This window comes from Ostrea edulis, chromosome 5 (genome assembly GCF_947568905.1).
Source record: "Ostrea edulis chromosome 5, xbOstEdul1.1, whole genome shotgun sequence".
Lineage (NCBI taxonomy): Eukaryota > Metazoa > Mollusca > Bivalvia > Ostreida > Ostreidae > Ostrea > Ostrea edulis.
In genome coordinates, this window is record NC_079168.1 from 10,479,705 (window position 1) to 10,492,472 (window position 12,768).

General features: G+C 35.0%; 1 protein-coding gene across 2 annotated transcripts in view; it reads right to left on the minus strand.

Annotated features, from left to right (window-relative positions):
- Positions 1 to 12,768, minus strand: part of LOC125651694 (E3 ubiquitin-protein ligase NEDD4-like) — a 56,418-nt gene that overhangs the window by 6,046 nt on the left and 37,604 nt on the right. For both annotated transcript variants that reach the window (XM_048880401.2, XM_048880402.2), the window contains 6 exons: positions 9,241 to 9,347; positions 8,252 to 8,374; positions 6,562 to 6,683; positions 5,553 to 5,623; positions 4,475 to 4,570; positions 809 to 882 (listed from right to left, as the gene is read on the minus strand). In XM_048880401.2, coding sequence (XP_048736358.1) covers positions 809 to 882; positions 4,475 to 4,570; positions 5,553 to 5,623; positions 6,562 to 6,683; positions 8,252 to 8,374; positions 9,241 to 9,347 — 593 coding nt within the window. The remainder of the gene's footprint in view (positions 1 to 808; positions 883 to 4,474; positions 4,571 to 5,552; positions 5,624 to 6,561; positions 6,684 to 8,251; positions 8,375 to 9,240; positions 9,348 to 12,768) is intronic.

Here is a 12,768-nt window from a genome sequence, read left to right on the forward strand (position 1 = left end):
AAATGAAATCATGTGCTGATGATGTAAAAGTCACGCCATTACTCAAATATCAATGTTATAACTTGCAATCCAAACACAGTTTGTTATTTTGACCTTTTAAAAATACAATAAAAGTCAATTCTTTGTTATAAGTTATGTAGACTTTACATATCAAACTAATGATTAAATATTGTTAATAACATACTGGTACTCCCCCATGAATTTGACGGGCAGCCTTGACCTTTGATGAATTGTACCCTTGTACTTCTTGAGAAGAAAAATCAATATCCTACGCAAAACTCTAAAACCCTATTGTGGTCTTAGGGGTCTGAACAAATTTGACTTTAAACGACATGATCAAAGTACTTGCATATCAATTTAAAATATTTGAACTTTGAACCCCAACTGTAAGTCCATCCTCACCCCAGTCATTGTTTTAATATTCTTGAATCTTCATCATATAAGGAATTAGTTTTCATGCAAGTCTCACCCCTTCTGATGAAATGATTCTTTTTGAAACACAAAACCCCATTTCACAATCTCTTCTTGGAAAGGGCATGCATGACCCTTGATTTAAAGAGACTTCAATCCCTTTCAAAGAATACTTTTGTGCCCAGATTGGTTAAAAACGGCCTAGTAGCTCTGACGAGGAAGTCGAAAATGAACACCATTGACGACATACTAGGGACAAATTCTAATCAAAAGAGCACTTGTACATATCCTTCTAGTGAACTAAATCTATGCAAAAAGAAATGCAGCATGAGAAAAGATTGTATTTTTGGGAATTATTCTAACCATACAGATTGAGAAGTGAACAGCGTGGACTTACTTGATGTACTGGTATTTGTTTTCGTTAGTGACAATAATGTCTGCTCCACCAGGCCGCAGTTCTCTTTCAGTGATCTAAAAAGAAATGGATCATTTTTTGCAGGATGTTCTTTTTCACACAAACTCAAGGTCATTACAAAGTATTTTTTTTACAATGAAAATGAATTCAACTATATTAATTTTTCCACATACATGTATTCAATTCAGTCTAAGAGCCCCCTCATCAAGCCTAATCCTAGCTAAATATTGAATTCTTCAGGTAGGGCTTCCCGACTTCAACATTGATACCTTTCCCTAATACCACATAAATACCCTTTCAAAATTCCAAATGGATATCTTCAATAATCTCACATAGACACTTATCCCTAACCTCAAATGGATACCCTCCACTTATTCCTAATCTCACATGGATACCCTTCAATAATCCCACACTTACCCTAATCTCACATGGATACCCTCCAATTATCCCAACACACTAATCCCTAACCTCACATAGATACCCTCCAATTATCCCAACACACTAATCCCACATACAATTATCCCTAATCTCACATGGATACTCTTCAATAATCCCACATACAATTATCCCTAATCTCACATGGATACCCTTCAATAATCCCACATACAATTATCCCTAATCTCACATGGATACCCTTCAATAATCCCACATACAATTATCCCTAATCTCACATGGATACCCTTCAATAATCCCACATACAATTATCCCTAATCTTACATGGATACCCTCCAATAATCCCACATACACACTTATCCCTAATCTCACATGGGTACCCTCCAATAATCCCATACACACACTAATCCCTAATCTCACATGGATACCCTCCAATAATCCCACACACACTTATCCCTAATCTCACATGGATTCCACCCAATAATCACACACACACTTATCCCTAATCTCACATGGATTCCACACAATAATCCCACACACACTAATCCCTAATCTCACATGGATTTCACCCAATAATCACACACACACTTATCCCTAATCTCACATGGATTCCACACAATAATCCCACACACACTAATCCCTAATCTCACATGGATACCCTTCAATAATCACACACACACTTATCCCTAATTTCATATGGATACCCTTCAATAATCCCACACACACTTATACCTAATCTCACATGGATTCCACCCAATAATCACACACACACACTTATCCCTAATCTCACATGGATTCCACACAATAATCCCACACACACTAATCCCTAATCTCACATGGATACCCTTCAATAATCCCACACACACTAATCCCTAATCTCACATGGATACCCTTCAATAATCCCACACACACTAATCCCTAATCTCACATGGATACCCTTCAATAATCACACACACACTTATCCCTAATCTCACATGGATACCCTCCAATAATCCCACATGGATAACCTTCCCCAATTCCATTTGGATTCTCTTCTATGATCCCACATTGATACTCTTCTATAATCCCAAATAATACTATTCCCTAACCCCACATGTGGACACAACATCCAAAATCCCACATGATATACTTCCCTCATCCCACATAGATACCCTTTTGTCATCAAGAATGGACACTCATCCATAATGCCACATGGATAATCTTCCTTAATCCCATATTGATCCCTTCCCAAATATTTTAGGGATTTTCTTCCTTAATCCCATATACATTTGTACATACTCTCTTTTAAGAGCTCTCATTAATACATTTTCCTTCTCATGATAATTGTTATAATCCACTTTCAGAATCCAATCTAAGGCTTAAAAAATCAATATATGCACCCAGGGGTGCATGAGCCAAGTTGCATGGGATACATTGTAAAGTCAGGAATGATGTGGCATATTTATAATTGTGAAGAACTAATTGTTGGATATAATGTAATAAATTCTTGTGAATATATTTTTAAAAAGAGTTTGGAGTTAAACTTTTCGAGTTACTGTCCAGAAACCATATTTGTCTGAAGTTTTCACTTTATTTTCGGTCACTGTGACCTTGACCTTGGACCTTTTTTTCTCCAAAATCAATAGGGGCCTTGCTTTGCTGGTATCCAACAATATATCCAAGTTACATTTGATTCAAATTAAAAAATTTTCGAGTTATCCTCCTGAAACCAAAATTGTTTGGAATTTTAAATCTATTTTCACTCACTATGACCTTGACCTTTGACCTATTTTCTCCAAAATCCATAGTGGTCTTCCTTACCTGGTACATAAATATATCTTTAAGTATCATTTGATTCGGATTTCAACTTTCTGAGTTATCATCCGGAAACCAAATTTTTCTGAAAATTTCATTCTATTTTCGGTCAATGTGACCTTGACCTTTGACCATTTTTCTCCAAAATTAATAGGGGTCTTTCTTACCTAGTACCCAACAATATATCAAAGTTTCATTTGATTAGATTGTAAACTTTTCAAGTTATCATCTGGAAACCAATTGTTGACGCCCGCCCACCCACCCGGCCGCATCACCAAACCAATAGCCGAGTTCAACTTCATTGCAACTCGGCTAAAAAATTAATAAATAGTTTCTTAGGCCGAATTTTCTTTTTTTTTTGCATGACCGATCGCCCCATGCACCGACTACAAGTGGCTCACAACAACGCTGCACGTTGTCTTACAAGAACATGCTACAGACAACATATTTCGCTGGTACTTCAACAACTACACTGGCTGCCTGTAAAGCAACGCGTTGTGTTTAAATTACTGACAACCATACATAAGTCACTACACTCTTTCTCAGCACCAGCATACATGAGAGAGCTATGTCCTGTTTACCAGCCACATAGGACCTTGCGATCATCATCCAACCAATGGAAACTGGTAGTGAAGAAATCATCAAACAATTACGATGCAAGAGCCATAAAAACACTAGGTGCACAATTGTGGAATAAACTGCCACTGGAACTTCGAGAGCTTGAAGCACATGGAGCATTCCGCAAGAACCTGAAAATACTCTTGTTCAAGCGTGAATATGGCCTGTGAATGTAAAATTCAGTGTAATATCAAGGATTCCATGTGCAAGCTCTTGCAAACTGAATTTTGATCCAGCATACGAATACCTGTATGCCAATTGTATCTTGTCAAGTCAAAGTCAACCACTTTGTCATTTTACTACCATGTTTTATTTAAATTCCTTCTATTGTTTTATCATTTCCTTTATAGCTCTTGCAGGTCTTTTATTAGTATATTATCAATGATTATTAGCACAAACATTGTACAGTGCATAGAAACTATTTGTAATTTTGCGCTTTATAAATGAATAAAATAATAATAATAAAGTAGAACAAGATAGTCAACCTCCCTACATTGGGTCTGATAAAAGGACAACAAGCAAATCTAGAAATCTAGAAATTCCTAATTTTGAGACAACTTCTCCAATGATCATCCATTGTCAAAATACATTTTCTAGACTACACTTTATGTACTTTGATGGGGATGGGGGGATGTTATTGAATGAATGTAACTGAGTGAGAATCAATCTGGATCTTTACCTTTAAAAAATCTTTCTTTCACTGAAACAAAAACTTGAGTGATTGTATGTTGTTAAAAAAACCTGAACAAAATATTCCAATAAATTTCCCAATCTAAAGGGATCAGGACCCTGTCCCAAAAACTTGAGTGACAGCCCTGTAGAAGGACATTATTCACTACTCACCTCCCCAAAGTAGTCCTCCTCCACGGAGAATCTCAGATCCAAGTCCACGGGGTCATTTTCTTGGATCCAAATTAGAGAATTGTAGTACTCAGAGTCCTGCAATGATACCAGGAAGTGTATGTACTTTAAAAAAGTCAGATAGGCTTCAATCTTGTGTAAATAACAAACAATAGTCAACAAGGGTTATAAAACGTTTTCATCAATCAGAAGCAACAACAGTACACATAACAATTTTCCTCTCCCTTGATCGATTGAATATTGTTTAACGTCCCTCTCGAGAATCTTTTACTCATATGGAGATGTTACCAATGCCGGTGAAGGGCTGCAAAATTTAGGCCTATGCTCGGCGCTTATGGTCATTGAGCAGGAAGGGATCTTTATCGTGCCACACCTGCTGTGACCGGGACCTTAGTTTTTGCCGTCTCATCCGAAGGACCGCCCCATTTAGTCACCTCTTACGACAAGCAAGGGGTACTGAGGACCTATTCTAACCCGGAACCCTTATGGGATTCCTCTCCCTTGAGTGATCCCCTAAAATCATGTTTTATGTCTATGAAAAATACTGTATGCTTACTGATAATGAAAGATTACAAACTCATCTCAACAAGAACCATTTCTAAGTGTTGCCAAGTCTCATTGCTAATGAATCTTCAATGATATCCTGCCCACAAGGTTTTCCTACTAAGTAATACTATGACCTTAACCTTTGACTTCTGACCTTGAAAAATAAGAGGCATCTTCCTCTCATCATAGTAATCAAATAAACCAAGTTGTAATATCCTGGAGCATACAGTTCGGTCTGTATCCTGCCAACAAGGTTTTCCTACTAAGCGATACGACCTTGACCTTTAACCTGGAGCTTATGGTTCAGTCTGTATCCTGCCCACAAGGTCCGGACAGACAGACGGATAGAGCCATACCATAAATCGTCACGTCTTCGACGGGAGTATAAAAACATATCAGGTGTTGGGACCTGCAGACGTGATGGTTAAACTGACAGCATTTATGTGACTAATTGACTATCTATTTATCAGGACCCACAATATTTCTATAAGAAATAAGTACTACACTGACGTACCACTGGCTCCATGTCTGCTAAAACTATCTGCTTCTCCAACATCATCTTATAAAATGGACGTATGAAGAACCCTAAAACATCCAAAATACACAATTTACTTCCTTCATGTATAGATATGAATGTGTTTTTACTTCCTTCCTGTATAGATATGAATGTGTTTTTACTTCCTTCCTGTATAGATATGAATGTGTTTTTACTTCCTTCCTGTATAGATATGAATGTGTTTTTACTTCCTTCATGTATAGATATGAATGTGTTTTTAGCATTTCATAAACTAATTTGAATGTACCATCATCAGGGATTGAAATTAATGGGAAATACTCTCTAAATGTGAGATAAAGATTGAAATTGTGAGTTCATAGTGATTGGCAGTTGCAAAGTTTTGCTTATGAAAAAAAAATCATATTTTCCCCAAATTTTTTTGCTTCACCACAGTTCGACTCTTAAACTTACCATAACATTGTCTTGTGCCCTGAAATGCTTTATCGAATGATATTTAACTATGGTAGAACATTTGCAATAGTGAACACCAATTATTTTATAACAACGATGAGATTGTAAAAATAAACCAGACAATAACAAAATACTTTTAAGAAAAGAGAAAAAGACCTAGCAAGGCAAGTGCAGAGGGAAAAACGGTGAAGAAGTGGGAAGGAGAATTCCACGTACCTCTGTTCTAAGCATAAGCAGATTGTTACGAAAATATGGTGGAAAATAGGTAGAGATTTTGCAATAGATCGTTATTCAAAATAAATGTTACATGAAAGAACTCTCTATCTTATTTTTAATTATTATTGCACTTTATTTTCATATGTGACATAAGGCATGCATATTTTTTTAAGTTCTAAAGTTCCTAAGAAAAAAATTAATTGATTGAAAAATGTTAGTAAAAGCTCAAATTTGTGTGTTGGGAAAAAAATCCACAACTACAATTTGCTTGTTGGAGTAAAGCTAATTTCAATCCCTGCACCAGTTTGGTATTTCTATTTACAAGTCTTCAAACACTTACCATCTAACAGCTTTCCATGGAAAACGGCCATCCCAGCTACCCGACCAATGAATTCAAAGTATGACAAGTGGTCATCATTGGCCAATCCTGACAATGGATTTATCTGAAGGGTGTAGTTATCCCTGAAATCAATACAAATATAAGGTATCACATTCTTCATCTGTTCCATATACTATATTTTGCCAAATATAATCCACATTTTCTCTTCTACAATTTATTTTGTGAGAAAGGGGTGGATATTATGTACCACATTACTATAATTTTTTTGGTTCTAGTGAAGCTCGACTGTAAGTTTGTCATACCGCAATATTACATAGATATGCTTTTCATGTTATTCACCTACATTATATAAATGTGTATTATTTTTATGCATTGTAATACATTTCACCATTGGTTCGTTTGATATCACATTTCAAAGTATATAAATGCGGATTGACTGGGTCTTTCTAATTATAAACATAAAAAAACTCAGATTGACCTGTACTTTCTAATAATAGATTTATTTAGAAAAATTTTGCTAAATGCAACAATGAATGTGATTGGCTGACATATGTCATTCCAACCAATCAAATTCTCTTTCCAGTTCACATCATTACCTACTTCTAAACAATATGGAAGTGAAGTCTGCAGACGTAGAAGTAAAAGGTCATTTTGCGAAAATAATATAACAAATGTAGCCCTTTCAATCGGTCGATCCATAGATATATCGACTTCACAGATAAGCATATCGACCTCACACTTTTGTGCTCGGTTTTTATTTCAGGAACACAAAATTGTAGAAAATGTTATACTTATAATTTGTAAATAATTAAATTACCATGTAACAGCAAATTAAGATTTATTTGACCTGTCTATTCATCATCTTGTAACTTGGTGTATATCCATTCGTATTTCCTATGCTGCCATTAAAGCCATTGTTGTGTACACAAAATGAGGGAATTGATATCACACCTTTGTTCAGTTACATCATTTTTTGCAGCTTTGGTAGTGTGTCGATTACAACACATCAAACTCTTTTTGAACATTTTGATTTTATTTTTTAACACCCACTATTTAATTCAATTTTTCAAATTTTAAAAAAAGACAACACCAAGTCTGATTAACTTGAATGCAACAAAACCTTGTGCTTCATAGAGATTTACTTTATTTCCCCAGAAGATATTCAATGATGTATAAAGTTACCGGTAACTCAAATAAATGGCTGTGCAGATTGCAAATTCTCCTGCTTTCTTGTAAATTTACATTATTTTCAAAAGATATCCAGTGAAAATACAGTAAAGATTACTGCTTGCTCAAAATGTTTGCTGTGCATTATACACACTAACTGCATTCCCCCCTCTCCATCAATTAAGGAGGTGTATATGAAACAATGTGTATTATATTCAGCAAAATACGGTACGTGCATCTATTGTACATATTATTCCTAATAAAGCACTTATATATAATTCACCATACTTATCTAAAAAGGGTATGTAAAACTAGAGCTAATGGCCCTCTATATACTACAAACTTACACACAGTCTAAATCAGATTTACAGCTAATGCCTTTCTTTATACTACAAACTTACACACAGTCTACATTAGATTTACAGAGAAACATGTTCTTTGCAGTTCCTATCAGGGGAGTACTTTATTCACTACATGTAACTCCGTCAGTAAATTGTCTTTCCAGTATTAACTCGAGACTTACGTGGCTGAATATTCAAAGAGGCCATAGTAAGGGTTGAACATTTCCTTGGACAGCAAGAAAAACCATTCCCTAGACACGCCTCCATAATCCAGACCCACCTCACCATCAAACTCTATCCATAACCTGTAATAAATAACAGTGTCATAGTAAACACACGTTGCGTGAAGTCAAAGGACTTACTGCTTGAATGAAAATCTCTACCGTTTCCTCTTTCTAATCTGTAACATTAATTTAGACACCTCTTTTGATTTCGTGACTGATTTCACTTCTCGCAAAATTACCTTTGTATGCTTTTACCATTATAATTTTTTTTAAAATATAACTTTTTAAGAAATAGTTCATTTTGTTTCATGATGTTACAAAATCCAGTCATGTTTTATCTAAAAGAAAAAATGCGTCATATGCCATAGGGTATTATGAACTAAGGTATGAAAAGTCTGATTTGAGATAAAGAATGTTTAGCAAAGTCTCTGAACAGAAAATTTCGTAAAATCACACATCATATTTTGTATTGCATTATTGTAATGTGGTATAACATCATGGTAGTTGGGATCTGGGTAAGAATAGGTCCTCAGTACCCCTTGCTTGTCGTAAGAGGTGACTAAATGGGGCAGTCCTTCGTTTGAGATCGCAAAAACCGAGGTCCCATGTCACAGTAGGTGTGGCACGGTAAAGATCCCTCCCTGCTCAAAGGCCAGGAAGCGCAGAGCATAGGCCTAAATTTTGCAGCCCTTCACCGGCAATGGTAATGTCTCCATATGAGTGAAAAATTTTCCAGTGTGACATTAAACAATATTCAATCAACTAACCATCATGGTAGTTACCTTTACATTGGGGAGGGGGGGGTGTTTACATTGTAAAGTACAACGTCCTCATTATTTGTATGGAAAATAAAATTTTGAAAAATATCCTCTCTCTATTTTCCTTAATCAGAAAAAAGTGTGTAGCCTACAAGAGTTAGCCCCCTTGTGGACACTACATGTCTCTACCTAGCTTTAAGTACATCTGTCCTCTTCAATGACATGATGGCTCTGTAAGAACCTTCCAGGATTCGGTCTCTTGATACCTTTATGTCCACTTTATTGGGAATATTATTCTACAAAAAAGACATCAAGAATGTAAATGAAAATAATTTTTGTATTCAGTGCAGTTAGATTATATGAAGTTTATGATTTACTGCTTCAAAAATTAAACTCTATCTTTCAATCAAACTTGGCAGCAAAAACCCATTAATAAAAATGACCGCTCAAAAAATGAAACTAAAATCAATAAATTCAAGACAGACAGAGAATATGGGCCACATTGCTCACCCGAAAAGCTACATCTTCCTCATTCACATAAAAGTCCCAAATACTTTGACCCCCAGGCCACATTTTACAAAGGAACTTGCACCTAACAGGGCCCAGTTGTCAATAATACGGCTACACACAGCGTGAGGATCCTTGAACAAATAATTTGCCTTGTGTGATTGTACTCTTGTTCTTAAGAAGATTTTTGAAGAATTTTCAAATTCCAAGTGTACAACTCTGAAACCTGTATTGGCTCCAACCATGTCTCAGGGCTGTGAACACCTTCAATATTAAGTATAGGGAAGCTATCATACAATTTTTCACTTTTCTGGTTCAGTATTTCTAGAAAAGAATTTTTCTAAGCATTCCCATTTCACCAATCCCTACTTGTCTTCATTAGAAAGGATATGGCCATTTATTCAAACATTAACCTTTTAACCCCTTTACCCAAGGGATGCTTTCTGCAAAGTTTGGCTGAAATTGACCCAGTAGTTGTAAAGCAGAAGATGAAAATAAGAAGTTACCCATATAGACAAATATTTATCCAAATTTTTAGCTCACTTGTGCCATAGGCTCAGGTGAACTATAAAAAAACCTATTCCCTTGAATATGGCTTTTTATTTGCACAAAATACAAAGGACATGTTATAAATAAGGAAATCAATTGCTATCTTCTAACATAAACTTGCACAAGGAACATGATAAGGTATTACCACTAACACTACCTGAACCTAACAATTGAGAGTGGGACTGTAGGTTTTAAAAGCCACTTCACAGATCAATATTCCTGACCTTACTTTCAAGAACATCAAGAAACCAGAATTCATATCTTCTTGAGGAATACACAGGTGAAATGTGAAAGCCCTATCACCATCTTATGGCCAAGGTTAAAGTTTTTGTAGACAAACAAAACAGACAGACAGATAGACAGACCAAAATCTTCATGCCCCCAATGTTCGATTACCAGGACATACAAACAGATTTTCTAATTCTACATATATGCAAATTGATTTAAAGCTGTATGACCCGATGTTCATGTATTATTTTTGTACATAAATACTTTAAAGCAGATTAATTACTTAATAAAGCTATTAACTTTCCCTTAATTACATGCTTGAAAACATCTGCATGTAAAAGAAAACTGTGAGAATATTATTTAGAAAGTAAATATATTGTGGTACATATATAATTATACAGTGTTAGACGTCTATAAATAGACCCACACGCGTCAGGGGAATCCCAACATAATGTATTAACTCATATGCAACTGTCTAGTTTTAAGGCTGAAAGAGCGTAAAACAACGAATTACTAAGAGGTATTTGATATTTTTATTTCTATTAAACTTATGGCACGGTATTGTTGTAACAAAATACACAGCTTTACACAGATAAGACCACCGATGATCTGAAAGTTTGAACTGGTCACGTGACTGTCACTTGAAATGGCAGAGTGACGCGTTTATTTGTAAACATCGATTTAAAATCAAATAATTTTGGTTAAAACAGGTGAAATAATATATGATATGCCATACAGCCTCATAACTACATACGTGCGATGATTTAAAGGGACTGGTTCACGATTTTTGATAAAAATATTGTTCATTTCTGATGGTAAACATTAAAAAAATAACTCATTTAATATGGACAGCCAAAATTTTGACTTTCTGAATGCAAGAATAAAAGCAATATTTTAGCCTTAAATCTGAGTTATGTAAACAAAGACTCGAGTCTTTTTATGTATACAAACAAACAGGTGAAATATTTATTTTTGTAATATAAAGCATCGTCACAAATTTTAACTTTTAGATGACACATTTACCCCCAAAATGTTTGAAATGTGAAAGATATAATAAATTCAGATCGACATCCATTTCTTTTAAAAATTTCGTAAACAATAACCGCAATCTCTGTTTAAAACACAAATAATAAACTCTCTAAAATGAGCTTCTGTGATGCATGTAATGTATAACCATAATTTTTATGTGAAATCTTTTAAACAATTAAACAATAGATTTTGATCATTAAAAGTGAAAAAGAAAATTTGGGGGAAAATCGTGAATCAGTCCCTTTAATAGCGTTTTTACGAGATGGAAAAACATATTGTAATTCGGACCATACAGCTTTAAAAATTACAAGCAAATGAATGCCTTGTAATTAAAGCTAAAGATAACATTTTAAAAAATCAAAATATTCCACACCCATGTTTATTGTAAATATATCAAATGCAATTTTTTCCCCCAGAAGAATTTTGAAAACCATGCCATCAAAATTTGTACCAATACTGAACAACACAACAAGAGGCCCACAGGCCTTATCGGTCACCTGAGTACCTGTTAAAAAATAATCACAACTCCCAAGGGCTATGAAATCTAGAAAAAAAATTCCTGTTCTGAATATCTAAGCTAAATTCTAATCTTCAGCAACAGTATAAAACCAGATGTGTTCTTAAAACTTCAATGTCCTCAAAAATGCATACACTGATGAAAAGCTTTACATGATAAAATAGGTGTATTAATATTAAAACATATGACTAATTTGGACCCATCCTAGAGTCAAAACCCTGGGTTGTGAAATTCACCATTTTTTGTACATCCTTTTTTACTATTCCTAAGTATATATGCATTTAGATTTTATACAGCATCAGCAAACTTACACATAAATATCATAAACTAAGTTTGGCCCAACCCTGGGGGTCAGAACCCCTACCCCTGGGATCATCAAATTTACAATTTTGGTAGAGGCCTTCCTGGTCTACATCACTGTGAATTTAGTTTTTCTTACACATGTGTGGTTGTAGAGAAGATTTTTGAAAATTTGTCAATTTACGACAGCTTTTGCCCTGTCCCTTAGACCCTAGGGGTGCAGGAATCCTGCAATTGAGACAACTTTTTTCCCTCTCATTCCAAAGATGCTTCATACCAAATTTGAAAAGAATTGGAATGATAGTTATCAAGAAGTTAAAAATTTCGATCACTCACACATTTAATAACTGACTATTTTGGCCCCACCCTAATATCAAAACCCCTACCTCTGGGATCATCAAATCTACAATTTTAGTAAAGGACTACCTGCTTTTTCTAAATATTTATTTAGTTTCAATTTAGTTTAAATAGCACTAAAGAAGATGTTATTTAAGTTTTTTACACATAAACACTGTATACCAAGTTTGGCCCCACCCTGGGGTCCGAACCCCTGCCCCGGGGGTAATGAAATTTACAATTTTGGTAGA